The 19591-nt window shown below is 43.8% G+C and overlaps 1 protein-coding gene across 2 annotated transcripts in view; it reads right to left on the minus strand.

Annotated features, from left to right (window-relative positions):
- Positions 1-19378, minus strand: part of PIN4 (peptidylprolyl cis/trans isomerase, NIMA-interacting 4) — a 107642-nt gene extending 88264 nt beyond the window's left edge. Inside the window, exons 1-4 of one of the 2 annotated variants that reach the window (XM_011979220.1) lie at positions 19236-19378; positions 14856-14929; positions 4919-5038; positions 3723-4443 (exon numbers count right to left, since the gene is read on the minus strand). In XM_011979220.1, coding sequence (XP_011834610.1) covers positions 4285-4443; positions 4919-5038; positions 14856-14929; positions 19236-19377 — 495 coding nt within the window. In that variant the 5' untranslated portion in view covers position 19378 and the 3' untranslated portion in view covers positions 3723-4284. Of the gene's footprint in view, positions 1-3722; positions 4444-4918; positions 5039-14855; positions 14930-19235 lie in introns of those variants that run through there. The other variant, XM_011979227.1, reaches the window with a different exon arrangement.
- Between the last annotated feature and the right edge of the window lie 213 nt (positions 19379-19591).

The following is a 19591-nucleotide window of genomic DNA, read 5'->3' on the forward strand; positions in this document are numbered from 1 at the left end:
GGTGCTGGGATTCTTTATCACTGGTAGCTTGCCCTGGAGTCACTGCTGGCCATTTAGCCATTCTTCATGCACCATTAACTGTGTTCTCCCTTTCGCCAAACCAGGTATCTCGTCTATTCTGACACATATTATCACAGTCTATCTTGGATTGTAGACTGAAAAGGAGTTTGGTACCCTTGTAGAAAGACAAAGTGCAGTATAGCATGCTGCACTCTATCACTAGAGAAGTGGACTATCCTTGATGAAGTACTATGTGTTGGGCACTCCACACAGGTTTCTCATTTCAGCCTTACCATAATCCTTTGAGGTGAAGGGAGAGTAGCATTTCCATTTTTCATTTGAGGAAACAAAGGCTCAGTGAGGTCATGACTTCCCCATGGTGACATGGTTGGGGTGAAACTGATTTTTAACCTCGTGTAAATGAATACACTATAATACACTGAGCTGTTTTTACTCACAACACTTCTGACACCAAATGTGGGGGTTTTCCACATCAAGCAATTCTCCAGTTCTCCAATTAAAAATTGAACTGGTGTCCTACAATTCAATTTCGACACTACCCAGGGTTAGCATGCTCAGTCCCACCAAACTGCCCTCACTTCAGACGTCAGTTGTAAGTATTCGGTCCCCATGTTACCCACACTTCTGTCTGACTTGGCTACAAATTAGGGGTTCCCGTGACCGCCCCATCCCACCCCCTGGTTTAACAATTTGCTAGAATAGCTTATAAAACTCAGGAAACATTTACTTACTATTACCAGCTTATAAAGACTACAACTCAGGAACAGTCAAATGGAAGAGATGTGTATGGCAAGGTATAGGGGTGGTGCATTAAGCATCCATGCCCTCCAGGCACACCACCCTCCCAACATTTTGATATGTTAATCCAGGGATCTCCAAACTCCATTGTTATGGTTTTTGAGGTTTCCTTAGGGAGGCATGATTGATAAAATAATTGGCCATGGGTGATTCACTCATCTTCAGCCCCTCTCCCCTCTCCAGAGGTTGCAGTTATGGCTGAATGTTCCCTCTGATCATGCCTTGATGTTTCTGGTGACCAGCCCCCATTCTGAAGCTACTAGCGGCCTCCAGCCACAAGCTATCTCATTAGCATAAAAAATACACCAGTTGAGATTTCAAGGCTTTCAGGAACTATATGCCAGGAACCAGGGACAAAGACCAAATATTTATTTTTATGATATCCCATACATATAAAAGTTACTTGTAAATTATATGTATATACACACTAATAATCTCATGTGTATTGCAAGAAATTACATAAGTTCAAAAGAGAAGCTGAATTTCAGGTTGTTGATGGAACAAAATATTGTTCTTATAAAAGCAATTTATTACTATTTTAGGGTAATGTGATTGAATATATATCATTATTTTTGAAATATTGGTGTAACTGTGATTTAGCAATTCACAGTCTGCATCTGAGTTCAGCTTACCATTTCCCCGTGCTTCCCACCGTGATGTGAAGGGAGTGGCTGTGCCCTACATCTTTCTCTGTCCCTTCCACCACACACACACAAATGTTTGTGAAAATTCAGCTAATAAACTTCTTTCTTCCCTGATGTAGAAAACAAAAAATCCACACAATTTGCCTTCAAGGAAGCTTTAGCGGCCTATATCCATTTGATCTGAACAGTGAAACGTCTTAAGTTCTAGGCATATTTCTCACTGAAAATAGCAACGCTCTTTCTGTTGAAGTGTGTGTGTACTATGACAAATTCTGTTGTCTGGGGAAAAAAATACATGCTCATGGTAAACCATTCAAACAGTATCCATGGCAGGGATTTTTAACCTGGGGTTCATCATGGGTAGAAGAAGTCAGTTGTCCGAATTTGGATGGAAAAAAAGTTTTATCTTTTCTCTGTCTGGTAGCTGAAATACAGCATTTCCCTCCATCATGAATGTGAAGCAGGAAAATAGGGTCTGGAGGCAGGGAACATAAAGCCGATTCACACTAAAGCTATGACAGGAAATATCCTCTCCACAGGGCGTAGGCCAAGTAAATGACTTTGTACCTTCACTTCATCCTTTCCATTTACATAGGGCGTACCCCAAGTAACCAATGGCATCCTCTAGGGGGTATTTAAACTCCCCAGAATTCTGTAACAGGGTCTTTTGAGCTCCTATGCTGTGGAGTGTAGTTTCGTTTTCAATAAATCCCTTTGTCCCTTCCTTGCTTTGTGCGTTTTGTTCTTTGTTCAAGATGCCAAGAACCTGGACATCCTCCACTGTTAACAAATGTAGCCATAAACTGCAGAAGTATTAGCAGTACACGTTATTGTCACCAGTAGAAATCACATAGATTTCGGGGTTATTGCAGATATCTCAAAATGCCATTGATATTCATTACTGCAAAGTCACAGTGCTTTTTAGACCTACTACCAGGTATTAATATATTAATAAAGAGGCACATACACATATTACAAACTTTTTTTTTTCTGAGACGAGGTCTTACTCTGTCACCCAGGTGGGAGTGCAGTGGCACAATCTTGATTCACTGCAACATCTGCCTCCTGGGCTCCAGCGATCCTCCCACCACAGCTCTACCTGCCCCTGCCAGGAGTAGCTGGGACTATAGGCGTGTGCCACCATCACGCCTAACTAATTTTTTGTATTTTTGGTAGAGACGGGGTTTCGCCATGTTCCTCAGGCTGGTCTCAAACAAGACCCCATGTCAGTAAATCATTAAAAAAAAAAAAAAAAAAAATCGATAACATGTAGTTTCAGCTTTAAATTTTTTTTTTAGACATGGGGTCTCACTGTGTTGGCCAGGCTACAGTGCAGTGGATATTCAAAGGTGCAATCCCACTACTAATCAGCACAGGAGTTTTGACCTGCTCAGTTTCCAGCCTGGGTCAGTTCACCCCTTTGTAGGCAACCTGCTGGTCTTTCACTCCCAGGAGGACACCATGTTTTTCTTTCTTTCTTTTTTTTTTTTAAGAGGCAGGGCCTCTGTTGCCCAGGCTGAAGTCTGAAGTGCAGTGGGCATGGTCATAGCTCACTGCAGCCTCGAATTCTGAGGCTCAAGTGATCCTCCCACCTTGGCCTCCTAAAATGCTGGGATTATAGGCATTAGCCATTGTACCCAGATGAGGTCACCATATTGATGCTGAACTTAGTGCTGATACCCAATTGGCATAGGACACTACAGCCCAGAACTCCTGGGCTCCAGTGATCCTCCTGCCTCAGCCTCCCAAACAGCTAGGTCTACAGGTGCACACCACTGGGCCCAGCCATAGTTTCATCTTATATCTATTTGAACATCTCTGTATACACTGGCATATCTGCTCCGTGGGGAAAATCTCATGGAGGCATAACCTACTGAGGTGCTCAGAAATTCTTCTCAAGTGGGAAAGTCAGGTATCTAGGTAAAGCTGCCATTATATAAATGGGTATAATATCAAATGCAGCTGAGGGAGAGAAAGCAGTGTGTTAATCACTGTTAAGAATCACATAGCTGTGTTGGCAAAGTTTTATTTTTGAAGCAGTATAGTATTTATATTAGTAATCTTTATCCTTTTTTATATGTCATAAATATGGTATTTTAAATTTTAAAAATTTAGATGCATAGAACATTGGCTCTGGAAAGGACAGTCCTAACGTAACCCATACACTGAAGATGAGGGAATGATGTTTTTATGCTGACATCCCTCCCTTTAACCAGCACTCGGTTAGTCTAGTACGAAACAACCCATGGAAGAACTGAGTGCTTTTTTCCTCCAATGAACATTTATTTAAAAAGAAAGGAGTTAACACTGAAAGACTATAACGTGCCGCGTACTATGTTAAGACAGTGGAGCTAATAATACCTGTCCTGGAAGATCAGAGTTGACTAACATGTAAAACAAATGTTGTCTAGGAACTTATTTTATGATTCTCACACACTAATCTATTTGATGCCCAATATTTTCAGTTGTGTGAATAGGGTGAGTTGATATCTGCGTCCCCTGAAGATGGTTTCTGAATTAATTTATGGGACAGACTGAGAGATACAGTTCTGGGAGGAAAGGGAATACAAGTTAAAGGGAGTCTGCTTGACTTCTCTTTGAGAACGACTGACTGAATACCTACTACAGTTGACATTCACTTAGCCCCACCCTCTCTTACACCTACAAACTCATACTGAGAGCCTTCACAGAATACAAGGGGCATCCAATATCTTTTCTTTTTAAAAATTTTTATATTTCCTTGCCGCTCCAGCTCAAAGGAATACCTAATACCTTTTAAAGAAACAAAATGTATAAAACTTATTCAGTCTTTCATATGATTTTATTTTCTTCCTTCAACCATAATAATATGATATCCAAACTTCGTCTTAACCGGTGGGTCTGTAAACACAGGCTTATCCATCCCACTTACAGGCAAGGCAAATGCTGCTTCTTGAAATGGTCCCACCATGGACCCTCTGGTCATCCAACCCAAGTCGCCCTGAAAAACCCAAAAGATTAAGTGATATCAAGTGGCCCTGAAGAGGGAACAGTTCTACTGTAGCTTGAGAGAATTTCCCAACATTTTGCTAAGGTTATGAGGTATATTCCTAAGAGCAATACAGGAATAGGCTCAATAAGGACAAATAGGTAGAAGAAGTCTAACTCTAGACTGAACACACAAGTACTCTCAACACTGCTGGACTTTGAAGTTAGCTATGCAAGTACGGTCATGCCTAGGTTTTGACATAGGTGATCCTTATTCTACTATTCACAAGTTGGACATTTCTGCTTTTGAGATCTTTAAACCAAAATATGGCTACAACTAATGGTTGAACAAAAGAATGATCCCTACTTCTGTGTTTCTTCTGTGGAGGATGGAGACTTTTATTTTATCTTATTTTATTTTATTATTTGTCATTTTTACTTTGCTTTCTTACCCTGAGAGAAAATTATAAATAATAAGAGCAACGTACCCCTTGCCTGGCTTTATCTTCACTATACTGTGAGGCCACTTCATTGAATCTCATCCCAGACTTTAACTTTTCCATGGCTTCCATGATTTTGCCATGTTTTTCACATAGAATGTGTCTGACCTGCAAGGAAAAAAGTACATTCATGTAATACTTGGAGACCCAAATGACTCCTTAAAGTACAGCGGTTACAGTTGGATTACCCCCACCAGTTAAAACACACACACACACATTAGTTCATAGCAAGTAAAAATCCTGGAAATTTGCCCAGGACAACAACCACAATCCCATTCCCCATATTAAGATAATGTCTCAGAGTCCTGATTTAGATCGAAAATAGGCATCTGGCTGTGGGAAGCTCCCATCCTTTTTTTTTTTTTTTTTTTGAGATGGAGTCTTGCCCTGTCACCCAGGCTGGAGTACAGTGGCATGATCTCGGCTCACTGCAACCTCCGCCTCCCGGGTTCAAGCAATTCTGTCTCAGACTCCCTGGGTTTACAGGCACGTGCCATCACACCTGGCTAATTTTTCTATTTTTAGTAGAGGTGAGGTTTCGCCATGTTGGCCAGGCTGGTCTTGAACTCTTGACCTCGTGATCCACCTGCCTTGGCCTCCCAAAGTGCTGGGATTACAGGCGTGAGCCGCCGCACATGGCTGGGAAGCTCCCATCTTTTACAATATACCTCCATGCCTACAGGAGGAGGAAACATGATACAGGTTGAGAGCTGTGGTTCTGGAATCAAATCCCACCTCTGCTGTATGAACTAAGGCATTATTTATTTATTTATTTATTTAGAGACAGAGTCTCACTCTATCTCCCAGGCTGGAGTGCAGTGGTGTGCTCTCAGCTCACTGCAACCTCTGCCTCCCAAGTTCAAGCAATTCTCTTGCCTCAGCCTCCCGAGTAGCTGGGATTACAGGCATCCGTCACAACGCCCAGCTAATTTTTGTATTTTTAGTACAGACGGGGTTTCACCATGTTGGCCAGGCCGGTCTCGAACCCCTGATTTCAAGTGATCTGCCCGCCTCGGCCTCCCAAAGTGCTGGGATTACAGGCGTGAGCCACCATGCCCGGCTGAACTTAGGCACGTTTTTAAACCTCCAAGTGTTTCTCCACTTGTACATCGAGATGCAATGATAACAGGACCTATGTGTTCTGACAGGATTGTGAAGATTGAGATAATGCAGCTACCATTGACCAATGGCTATTATTTCATCAGAGTGAGGATGCTAAGAAAAAACCTGCTAGAGAGTATTTCTTTCTTTTTTTTTTGAGACAGTCTCCCTCTGTCGCCCAGGCTGGAGTGCAGTGGCCCGATCTTGGCTCACTGCAACCTCCACCCATGGGTTCAAGCGATTCTCCTGCCTCAGCCTCCCAAGTAGCTGGGACTATAGGTGGACACCACCACGCCCAGGTAATTTTTTGTATTTTTAGTAGAGATAGGTTTCACTGTGTTGGCCAGGCTGATCTCAAACTCCTGGCCTCAAGTGATCTGCCCACCTCGGCCTCCCAATGTGCTGGGATTACAGGCGTGAGCACACCGCGCCTGGCCAGGAAGTATTTCTTACTAAAAGAGACCCAATGTATAAGCCTCCCCACAATTCCACACTTTGAAAAGGAATCATAGGTTGAATATTAAGAACACCCAACCCTACTATTCAAATTTGACCTATGTTTATTTACATAAAGCCATGGATTTATAAAAATACTACTATCCTTAAAAATGATTTTGTCAAGATAGTTGTTTGGCAGGATTTCTCATTTCACATTGAAACAGAATCACTTATAGTCATGTGTCACTTAACTACAGGGAAACATGATGAGAAATGAGTTATTAGGCAATTTTGTTGTTGTGCAAACATAACACTGTACTTACACAAACCTAGATGGTATGGCCAGCTACACACCTAGGCTATATGGCATAGCCTATTGCTCCTAGGCTACAAACCTGTACAGCATATGACTGTACTGAATACCACAGGCAACTGTAACACAATGGTAAGTATTTGGGTATCTAAACATAGAAAAGGTACAGTAAAAGTACAGTATAAAAGATAAAAAATGGTACACTTATATAGGACACTTTACATGAATGGAGCTTGCAGGACTGGAAGTTGCTCTGGGTGAGTCAGTGAGTGGTGAGTGAATATGAAGGCCTAGGACATTACTATACACTACTGTAGACTTTTTTTTTTTTTGGAGATGGAGTTTCGCTCTTTTGCCCAGGCTGGAGTGCAATGGTGCGATCTTGGCTCACCGAAACCTCCCGCTCCTTAGCTCGATTCTCCTGCCTCAGCCTCCTGAGTAGCTTGGATTACAGGCATGCGCCACCATGCCCGGCTGCCAGCTAATTTTTTTTTTTTTAGAGTGCAGCAATGCGATCTCAGCTCACTGCAACCTCCACCTCCTGGGTTCAAGTGATTCTACTGCCTCAGCCTCCCTAGTAGCTGGGATTACAGGCACAAGTCACCACACCTGGATAAATTTTGTATTTTTAGTAGAGATGGTTTTGCCATGTTGGCCAGGCTGGCTTCGAACTCCTGACCTCGGGTGATCCTCTTGCCTTAGCCTCCCAAAGTGCTGGGATTAGAGACATGAGTCACCATACCCGGCCTAATTTTGTATTTTTTGTAGAGACGGGGTTTCACCATGTTGATCAGGCTGGTCTTGAACTCCTGACCTCAGGTGATCCACCCGCCTCAGCCTCCCAAAGTGCTGGGATTACAGGCATGAGCCACTGCACCCGGCCCCTACTGTAGACTTTATACACACTACACATGTAAGCTACAATTTATAAAACACTTTTCTTTATTCAATATTAAATTAGCCTTAGTTTATTGTATCTTTTCAACTTTATACATTTAAAAATTTTTAAACTTTTTGACTCTAATAACACTTGGCTTAAAAAACAAGCACATTGTGCAACTGTACAAAAATATTTTCTTCATATCCTTATTCTACAAGCTTTTTTTTCTTTTTTTTTTTTGAGATGAAGTCTCGCTCTGTCGTCCAAGGTGGAGTGCAGTAGCACGATCTCAGCTCACTGCAACCTCCGCCTCCCAGGTTCAAGCAATTCCTGTGCCTCTCAGCCTCCTGAGTAGCTGGGATTACAGGTGCGAGTCACCATGCCCAGCTAATTTTTGTATTTTCTGTAGAGACAGGGTTTCACCATGTTGGCTAGGCTGGTCTCAAACTCCTGACCTCAAGTGATCTGCCCGCCTCAGCCTCCCAAAGTGTTAGGATTACAGGCGTGAGTCACCACACCTGGCCACTATAAGCTTTTTTTTTTTTGAGATGGAGTCTCGCTCTGTCACCCAGGCTGGAGTGCAGTGGCACGATCTCGGCTCACTGCAAGCTCCACCTCCCGGTTTCATGCCATTCTCCTGCCTCAGTCTCCTGAGTAGCTGGGACTACAGGGGCCCGCCACCACGCCCAGCTAATTTTTTTGCTTTTTTTTTTAGTAGAGACGGGGTTTCACTGTGTTAGCCAGGATGGTCTTGATCCCTTGACCTCATGACCCGCCTGCCTCAGCCTCCCAAAGTGCTGGGATTACAGGCGTGAGCCACCGTGCCCGGCCACTATAAGCTTTTTTCCACTAAAAAAATTTTTTTTACCTTTTTAAACTTCTTTATTAAAGACTAAGATACAAATACACACATTAGCTGAGGCCCACACAGGGTCAGGATCATCAGTATCACTGTTTTCCACCTCCATGTTCTGTCCCAAGGAAAGGTCTTCAGGGACAATAACATGCATGGGACTGTCATCTCCTATGATAATGCCTTCTTCTGGAATACCTCCTGAAGGACCTGCCTGAGGCTGTTTTACAATTTTTTTTTAAGATACAGCTTCTAGACCGCCTCCTTGTTTCTGCTTCCATACTCACAAAGTGATTGTCTGCTACAATTCCTGGGAAAATGTACACTGCATTCATGGTCACAGATAGGGGATACCATCCACCATTTTATAAATGAATAAACGAGTATTCTAGATTCTAATTTAGACAATGCGACAAAGAGTTTGTAATTCCTGTGGGGTCTGCAAGTGTGACCAACCAACTGGCAACAGTGCATCTGTGTCTTGGAGAGCCAAGCTACAGAAAGTTTGGGAGTGATGACTATGGAGGTGGCAGCTGAAGTGTGGAATTCATGAGGTTACCAGGAAGCAGACAAAAATGAGAAGAGGAGAAAAGAAAGCTAAAGATAACCTTAGAGACTATTAATGTTCAAGCAACAAGTAAAGAACTCAAAAAGTGTAATAAAAAGGGGCCGGGCACAGTGGTTCACACCTATAATCCCAGCACTTCGGGAGGCCAAGGCAGAAGGATCCCTTGAAGCTGGGAGTTTGAGACCAGTCTGGGCAACATAGCAAGACCCCTACCTCTACAAAAACTTTTTAAAAAATTAGCTGGGCATGGTGGTGTACATCTGTAGTCTTAGCTACTCAAGAGGCTGAGGCAGGAGGATCACTTGAGCCCAGGAATTGAAGACTGCAGTGAGCTATGATCATGCCACTGCATGTCATGCACCCCTTGCTCTGTGTGACAGAGCAAGAACCTGTCTCTTAATAAGAAAAAAGAAAAAGCATAATAAAAAGGAAAGGCCTTATAGGTAGGAGAGAAGTGTGTGCTAATAAACCAAGGCAGGAGAGTTTCAAGGACGAAATGGTCAACAAGAATTAAGTGCTGCAGAGACATCAGGTAAGAAGTATAATAAATAAAGTTAAGTAAAATAATGCAAAGATAAAGCAATGATCTCAGAAAAAGGAGTTTCAGAAGAGTTTAAGTGCAGAAGCCAGAATGCAGCAGGCTGACTGAGGAAACAATGGCAAGTGGGAGGGTAATGTGTAACGTAAACGTGGGAGACTCTCTCTACTAATTTTGTTTGAAAAAGAGAAAGGGCTCTGGCTAGAGGCAAAAAGTGGAAGACATGTAAATATGAATTTTACGCTGGGCACGGTGGCTCTGGCCTGTAATCCCAGCACTTTGGGAGGCAGAGGCGGGCGGATCACCTGAGGTCGGGAATTGGAGACCAGCCTGGCCAACGTGGAGAAATTCCATCTCTACTAAAACTACAACGTGGAGAAATCCCATCTCTACTAAAACTACAAACAATTAGCCGGGAGTGGTGGCGGATGCCTATAATCCCAGCTACTCGGGAGGCTGAGGCAGGAGAATCGCTTGAACCTGGGAGGTGGAGGTTGCCGTGAGCCAAGATCACACCACTGCATTCCAGCCTGGACAACAAGAGTGAGACTCCGTCTCAAAGAAAACAAAACAAAACAAAACAAAACAAAACAAAAAACAACATGAATTTTAAAGGTCCCTGGGCATATTTTCAGAATGAAGGGAAAGACCCAGGAAAAAAAAAACTGGTTGAAGACAGAACAAAAAAGAGGGTAGAGATAAATGAAGGAGCAAGGTTTGGTATTCAGAACACGGTTTGAAAAATTAGCCTTAAAGGAAAAAAGGTAAGGAGATAACTTTGTTGACAGGGGGCTGAAAGCCAGTGAGTTCCTGACGATAGGGCTGGTTTCCACTTTCTTGCTAAAATAATAAAAACATTTAAAAGTTGATGAGTACTTACCTCATTAAATCCTCACACTAACCCTGTAAGACTAGATGAGTGTTTCTTAACCCTGGCAGCATATTAGAATCACCTCCAGAGCTTCTAAAAAATTTTGTTTTTGTTTTTTTGAGATGGAGTCTCACTCTGTCGCACAGGTTAGAGTGCAGTGGCACAATCTCAGCTCACTGCAACCTCCACCTCTCACGTCCAAGCAATTCTCCTGCCTCAGCCTCCTGAGAAGCTGAGATTCCAGGCGCACACCACCATGCCCAACTGATTTTTGTATTTTCAGTAGAGACAAGGTGTCACCATGTTGGGCAGGCTGGTCTTGAACTCCCGACCTCAAGTGATACACCCACCTCGGCCTCCCAAAGTGCTGGGATGACAGGCACGAGCCACAGAGCTCAGCCCTTCTAAAAAAGTTATCGAAGTCCAGGCCCCTCTCCCAGAGATTCTGATGCAGTTGGTCTGGGCTGAGACCTAGGCACTGGTATTTTTTTAGGTGAATCTGATGTACATCTAGGGTTGAGAACCATGGAATCAAGTTCTCTGTTGACTGATGGGAGTGGGGTGGTGGATGGCTACAGGTGGGTGGTAAAGGATTGCTGAGCAGCATTGAGGGCCTAGGTAAAGTTAGAGACCAAGTTTTAGTGGTCCCAATCCCCAAGGCTATGAGACTTTCCAGTAGGGCCCAGCAGTTCTGGGGAGTTTTTTGTTTGTTTGTTTTTTTGGTTTTTTTTTAACTGACTGAACCTCCCTCCCTTCTTCCCTCCTTCTCTCTCTCTCTCTTTCTTTCCCTTTTTGAGATGGAGTCTCACTCTGTTGCCCAGGCTGGAGTGCAGTGGGGCAATCACGGCTCACTGCAACCTCTGTCTCACAGGTTCAAGCAATTCTCCTGCCTCAGCCTCCCGAGTAGCTGGGATTACAGGCGCCCGCCACCACACCAGGCTAATTTTTTTTATTTTTAGTAGAGGCAGGGTTTTACCATGTTGGCCAGGCTGATCTTGAACTCCTGACCTCAGGTGATCTGTGCGCCTTGGCCTTCCAAAGTGCCAGGAGTACAGGCGTGAGCCACCGGCTGAATTTTTCTTTCTTAAGTAACTGTTTCAAATTTAAGCCAAGCTACTGAAATAAGTTAATCTATGAGCAAATATAATACTCATATTGGAATTATTAGTAAATATTTTATTTACATACTTATTAAAAATCAAGTATTAATACTTAAGTTGCCCCAAGGTAGACGTTTTCAAGGAAATCTATCTTTTCTTTTCCTTCCTTTCTTTCTTTTTTATTGATGCACAGTAGATGTACAATTTCAAGGTAATGCAATAATCTAATACATTCATATAATTGGTAAAGATCAAATCAGTATACTTGGAATATCCATCCCCTTAAATATTTGTCTTTTCTTTATATTAGAACCACTCAAATTCTTCTCTTCTAACTATAGTTCTGATTTTAAGTGCATAGAAAGTAGACCATTGGATTGATCCTGAGTAGTAGGGAGGTGGATGTAGGGAGGTGGTCAAAAGAAAAAGAAACTGGACCTCCTCAATCCAATGATCAAGCCCTTAGGCCTCATTTTGAGTGTGCAGGGGATAGGAAAACAAACATGAAGCCTAGGACAAAGTGGGGAGATTAGGGTGGGCTCGAGGGCTTGGGTGTCTGCGAGGAGAAGAACAGAGGAACAGGACTGGTGGAGTCAGGAAGGGAAGGGGAAGGAGGGAAGCTGTGGTCAGTGGGTGGGCCTCAGAATCTGCACAGCTTATAGCGATGAAAGGGCAGGGTGTGGGAACAGGGGTGGGGTCTGAAGCAGAATGACAGAATGTGAAAGGAGCTGAACCCTAAAAGGCTGGAGGGTCCCGGGGTCTCTCACCGACTGGCGCCTTCAAAAAACACTTGAAACAACCCAGCTGTCCTTCAACAGGTGAATGGTTCAACATACTACAGACATACATCATGGGATACAGGTTGAATATCATTTATCCAAAATGCTTGGGACCACAGTGTTTCGGATTTGGGAATATTTGCATTATACTTACCAGTTGAGCATCCCTAATCTGAAAATTCGAAATCTGAAATGCTATAATGAGCATTTACTTTGAGTGCCATGTCAGTGCTCAAAAAGTTTCAGATTTTACAGCATTTTGCATTTTGGATTTTTGGATTAGGGATACTCAACCGGTACTATTTAGCAATACAGAGGAATAAACTATTGATAAACAAAACCACTTGAATGAAATCTCCAGCAAATTATACTGGGTGAATAAAACCAATCCCAAAAGGTTACATACTGTATTATTCCATTCATATAACATTCTTGACATTATAAAGTTACACAAATGGAAAACAGGTAAGTTGCTGCCATGGGTTAAGAGGGCTGAGGTGGGGCAGGAGGGAAGTGGGTATAGTTATAAAAGGCCAACAGGAGGGATCCTTGTAGTGGTAGGATTATTTGTATCTTGACTATACCAATGTCAATATCCTGTTTGTGCTATTGTACCATAGTTTTGTTAGGTGTTACCATTGGGAGAAACAAAGGAACACATATTATTTCTTTTTCTTTTTTTCTCTTTTAGACAAGGTCTCATTCTGTTGCCCAGGATGGAGTGCAGTGGCGTGATCATGACTCACTGACGCCTCGAACTCCCAGGCTCAAACAATCCTCCTACCTCAGCCTCCCAAGTAGCTGGGACTACAGGCACACACCACCATGCCCAGCTAGATGTATTATTTCTTACAACTGCATGCGAATCTATAATTATCTCAAAATAAAAGGTTTTATAAAAAAAAAATTTAACTCTAATCTACTTTCCTAGTGAATAACATGCCACTCCTTTCCATATATCTCATGAGTGGCCACATTGAACTTATTTTTTCCAGAGAGGGTAAGACACCTCTTTAAAGCCATATTTACCAGGTGTGGTGGCTCATGCCCCTATAATCTTAACACTTTTGGAGGCTGAGGCGGGAGGATCGTTTGAGGTCAGGAGTTCAAGAACAGCCTGGGCAACACAGTGAGACTCCATCTCTACAAAGATAAAAACAACAAAACAAAGTTTTTAAAAAATTAGCTAAAACCGCCGGGCACGGTGGCTCATGCCTGTAATCCCAGCACTTTGGGAGGCCGAGGCAGGCGGATCACCTGAGGTCAGGAGTTCAAGACCAGCCTGGCCAAGATGGTGAAACCGCATCTCTACTAAGAATACAAAAAACTAGCTGGGCGTGGTGGCAGGGACCTATAATCCCAGCTACATGGGAGGCTGAGGCAGGACAATCGCTTGAACCTGGGAGGCGGAGGTTGCTGCGAGCCGAGATCGTGCCATTGCACTCCAGCCTGGGCAACAAGAGTGAAACTCTGTCTCAAAAAAAAAAAAAAAAGTAGCTAAAGCCATATGCAGTGCAACAGTCTCTCAGGTTAGATGCTTATAAAAGCATATAGCCAAAATTACCCTAGAATATCCCTTTATGAAGATGTCATATGGGAGACCAGCATGTCAGCTCTCCTTTAAGCCCAGACATAGCCAGACACACTCTACTTTGTAACAATGACCACTTCTTCACTTGAGCACCAGTTGAAGTAACTGGGTTGTATTTAGGGGCTATGTTTTATGAAAACTTATCTTTGGATACCAGAACCCCACTTCACATGACTGGATGCCCATACAGCAGGTGCATGTCTCTCATCTCTCTCTCCTCTCTCTCTTCTCTCTCTCTCTCTCTTTCTGTCTCTGGGGCATAGGTTCATTGAATAGAAGAGCGGGCAGAACAGCCCACACCATTTACATGATCTCTCTTTTTTAGGCTACACATGTATGGCTGCATTTATATGATGCAGTTCTACTGCTAAGCTTATCATACAGCAAGGAAATATATATCTTTACCGAACTGCTCCCGAGTAGCCCATGATAACAAGGATCATCTCTTCCTTTTTATTTATTTATTTATTTTTGAGACAGGGTCTCGCTCTGTTGCGTAGGATGAGTGCAGTGGCACAATCATGGCTCACTGCAGCCTCGAATTCCCGGGATCAAGGAATCCTCCCACCTTAGCCTCCTGAGTAGCTAGGGCCACAGGTGTGCACCACCACGTCTGGCCAATTTTTTTTTTTTTTTTTTAGTTACAGGGTCTTGCTATGTTGCCCAGGCTGGTCTCGATCTCCTGGGCTCAAGTGATCCTCCCGCCTTGGCCTCCCAAAGTGCTGGGACTACAGGCGTGAACCACTGAGCCCAGCTCCAATTTTGTGTTATTTTGATTTTATACCAGTGTCAGGCTGGCCTGGTAGAATGAGTTAAGCATTCCGTCTTTTATGTGTTCTAACACATAAATGGAATTTATATTTAACATGGAAAAAAAGGAACTAGTAACTCACCTTTACTGCATTGCCACCACCTTTGGGACCTTGAGCCTTCTTGTCAGCACTGTCACTCCCAGAGGCTGCTCCCCCTTTAGAGAAGAGATGACAGGTACTCATTTAAACTGCACCTCCATGTTTACGGACAGGTCCAACACACAACGGGGGTGGATACTTCCATCATAACGCCACACTTCAAAAGGGAACTCGGCCAGACACTTTACAACAAGGGTATCCAATCTTTTGGCTTCCCTGGGCCACCATGGAAGAATTATCTTGGGCCACACAAAATACACTAACACTAATGACAGCTGACGAGCTTAAAACAAACAAACAAAAATCACAAAAAAATCTCATAATGTTTTAAGAAAGTTTCCAAATTTGTGCTGGGCTGCATTCAAAGTTGTCCTGGGCCATATGCAGCCCGTGGGCCATGGGTTGGACAAGCTTGCTTTACAACATCAAGCTAAATTAATCTGACTCATCTTTCTTCAAACAGGAAATCTGTGCCCTATATAAACCCTTCATAGAAAATGGATACACAAATGAGTGTGCTAATAGGTAAATGAAAGCTCCGGAAGCCTGGCCCAGATTCTCTGCATGCAATTTAACACCCTGCCTTCTGAGGGCAGACTCTTAAGTTCTTGTAAGAGTTCTATCAAGTATCACAACTATGTGTTTAAGCATCACAATTCCAGTAAGTAAAATCTCCAAGAATATATTTTTTAAAAAGATCAAATTTCCCACTACCCATTTTTGGCTAAAGAATACATTCATGTCCAGATTTCTAGAGTCTACTACATTGCCTACTGATGTCTTCCTAGAACCATTAGCAGCATCTTACATTTTACTAGTATGTCATTTTACTACTATGGTAACTTGTGTGTCAATGGCAGCCTACGTACTGCTAGAGGCTGATGTTCCTAATAATTACAGTTGAATTAAGGGTTCAGTTCAATAAACATTTCCTAAACAACTACTGAGTTCCAGGCACTGGGAGTACAAAGATGAACAAGCCATGTACCTTCCTTCAGAAAACTCATATTCTAGTGAGGAAGACAGATCATTTCAGGAGAATGCAGGAGATGCAGAGATGGTGATGGACAGGGGGCTGTGGAGGCACAGAGAAACACTGGAGCCAGCCAGGAAGGTTTCCTGGATGAGTAGGAGCTGGTTAGCCAAAGAAAGGATGAGGAGACACTCCAGAATGGGGGAAACGACATGGTATGTGTAAGAAATTGTATGGATGAAGCCAAATCTGAGGTGGGAGTGCACTCAGATGAGCCTGCCTGAGGGAGGTAGCTGAGGGTCAGGTCATTGAGGCCTTTTGGCCCCATTAAGGAGCTTGGGATTTATCTTAGACGTAATAGGGAGCCATTGAAAAGTTTTAAGCAGGAGTCTCCATCTTGCTTGTCTTAGTATCTCCAAGCCTAGCACAATGCCTGGCACACAAAAGGTATTTTAATAAATGTTTGATTAAACTGAAATCCCCAAATACTGACTACCAAAACCCTAAGAAAATGCTACTGCCAAAGGAGTGTTATTAAATCAAACTCCTAACTGGGTTTGCTGTAGATCCGCTCTTGAATGATGATGCCTTCCAGTTATCCCATCCTCTTCCCCACTGGATGCTGTCATCTTCTGACTGCCACCTCACTGCCTTTGATTTCCTAAGGACTCTGGCAACAGCTTTGGGCTTCCTCTCCACCCTCACTCCTGCCATTACCTTGAGTGACCTCACCATCTATCTTGAGGAATCTCACAGTTCTAGGTCTCTTTCCCGAATGTCATGCTCTCTACTCCAAGCTACCGGCCCCAGGGGCACACAATGCAACTGTGCCACTCAGAACTAGTTCAGTCTCTGGCTATAACCTCCTGTCCTTCCAGCTTTCTCATGTCTCATTCCCACAGTACTGGCTCTCTGACTTCACAGAACCTCCCCCTCGACCCCAGTCCCTTTGTCCTGCTACATTCACCTAGACCACCAGACCTCTTTTCACCTTCCCACTCTGGACCCCATGCTCGTTCATCTGAACTGCATTCCCACTGGCCCTTGTAATTCCCTTGTGTTGCTATCCTCCTATCATAACTGCCTAACAAAACCTCAACCACGGCTTAAGGCTGCACCTAGCTCTTTTCAATCTTATATTGTGCCAGTTGCATGGTACCACGTAAATCAGACTGTGAATATTATGTAGTCTACAAATTCATGGCCTTTGATCTTAAGTCAGGCTCCTAGCCCTGAGGGCACTTCTTTTACTTTTGTTTCATTCCATCTCCCATTACAATATTCCAGACCTTTATCACTCTCCTCAAGATGCCTACTGAGTCCCTGCCCCTCCATCTCCTTTCCTATGACCTCAAGCATAAGGTGTCCCTGCTCCCCTTAGGTCCTGGATTCCATTTTCTCCTAAATCTCACTCCTCTGTACCTTTACCTCTTTTACTTTACTGGATCCTTCAGCTTCACTCCCAAGTTTTCCCCATTCCAAAGAAGCAAAGAAAATAAAACTTTCTCTTAATTCTCTGTCCTCCTCTATCTACCATCCCATTTCCATGCTTTTCAATGAAAACTTTTCAAGAAGTCCAAATTACCACTTCCCAGTCAGTTCTATAGTCACTGCAATCTGGCTTTTGTTTCACTGAAATCACTTTTACCCAAGGCCACCTCTAATTTCCAAATCTGCCGTGCTTGATAGACTATACCCTCTCTCTTTAAAACATTCTGGTCTCTCCTGCCTCTGGCCACCATTCTGCACTCCCTCTATCTGTCTGCCTTTCTCTGCCTGTCCTAGATCACATCCTCTGCTCTCTGCTCTTTTAATTCTATAAACTCACCATGGATAACTGCATACACTCTAATGGACTCAACTACCATCTATAAGTTAATGACTCCTAAAACTTACATGTACAGTCTAGACCTCTCCCTCAAACTTCAGACTCAAATATTCAACCACTTCCTGACTACATCTCCACTGGGATGTCCCACAGACACCTCAAAGCCAATCTATCTGAAAGTGAATTCATCAGTCTCATCCCTGCTCCTCATGTATCCTTGATGTTAGCCTGCAGGACCTGCAACAGGTTAGAAATCCAATCCAGAAAACAGAATGATCGTTGATCCTCCCTCACCACCCCTCCCCAACCCAATAAATCACCAAGTCTTGACTATTTCACATCCTAATGTTTACAGAATCTTTTCTCTTTTCTCAGTTCCCACAGCCACTCCCTTAGGTCAGTCCACCATCATCTCTCACCAAGACTACCACAACAATCTCCTTACAGGTCTTTCTGATCCTTAACAGTCCTTCTTAGCACCACATATAGCACTCTCCATGATCTGGTCTCTGTTTCTGTTTTCATTCTCACCACTTGCCATTCTGCCTTGAGTTTTTGCTCCAGCAACACTACACTGCTCACATCATGCTGTTTCCCACCTCAGTGCTTTTGCTGCTGGACCCCAAGTTAGGAATGCTTTAACTTACCCTCAATGCTCATCTTGACCTCTGCCTAATTCGTCTCCAGGAAGCCCTGTTCCCCAGCTAAATGAAGCACTTCTCTCAATTTCTATTATATCCCATACACATCCCTCAACACTACATTTAGTACAGTGCTTTATGATCACTAAGCCTTTATCTGTAGGAGCTCCATATGTCCAAAATCTTTTTTTTTTTTTTTTTTTTTTGAGACAGAGGCTCGCACTGTCGCCCAGGCTGGAGTGCAGTGGCACGATCTCGGTTCAATTGCAACCTCTGCCTCCCGGGTTTAAGTGATTCTCCTGCCTCAGCCTCCCGAGTAGCTGGGATTACAGGCGTGCACCACTATGCCTGGTGAATTTTTGTATTTTTAGTAGAGACGGGGTTTCGCCATGTTGGCCAGGTTGGTCTCGAACTTCTGACCTCGTGATCCACCCTCCGTCGGCCTCCCAAAGTGCTGGGATTATAGGCGTGAGCCACCGCACCCAGCCCTCTGTCTTATTTTTATATCCTCAGCGCTTAGTACTGTGCCTGACACATTTCTGTTCAATGGATGAATGATTCCTTCCCCGATGGAGGGCATGTCATTCTGTAAGCATTAAAGTGAACTTTAAGGACCATAATCAATGTGTACTTCTTATTACTGGCTTTTGATAAGACCCAATTTTAGAGCTCTAATAACCCCGCAAAATAGCAGCCCTAAAGTCATCGCCTCCAAGGAACTATCCCCACCAGATTCCATTACCCATCAGGGCGCTCCCTGAACAGTAGCCCAATGTATTCCTACAGATGGAATCGATGGGGCCACTGTGGGGCCACTGGCTACCTGCTGCATTCGTCCCGGACTCCGGAGATGGACTGTCTGTTCCCTCCCTTCGCTCCTCACCCGCCCCCATTCTCCTGGATCGCTCTGGCCGCTCTACCTTTCCCCGCTTTTCCAGAACCACTTTTTCCTTTGGGCGGCATCTTGGGATCTTGTTGTTGAACTCTGAACTGCTCCAGTTGCCGTTCAAGCCCCCTTACACCGCCATGGGCATGTCCTAAACAAATGCCTGAAAGTCGCATCTCAATTGACCATTCTTATTGAGGCTCCGGAAGCAGGCACAGCTCGGGGCAGACCCTGTCCTTTGGCTCTTGGACCAATGGGGCTGAAGATGTCTGACCAATAAGACGCTTCGGGCCGAAACAAAGGCGGAGGGGCGGAGACAAAGGCCGGATTAGGGCGGGAAGCCCCGCCTCTGCGCTTTTTGTGACTTCTTTCACGCACCGTAATTTGCAC

The sequence above is a fragment of the Mandrillus leucophaeus genome, unplaced genomic scaffold, assembly GCF_000951045.1.
Source record: "Mandrillus leucophaeus isolate KB7577 unplaced genomic scaffold, Mleu.le_1.0 Scaffold1039, whole genome shotgun sequence".
In the NCBI taxonomy this organism is placed as follows: domain Eukaryota; kingdom Metazoa; phylum Chordata; class Mammalia; order Primates; family Cercopithecidae; genus Mandrillus; species Mandrillus leucophaeus.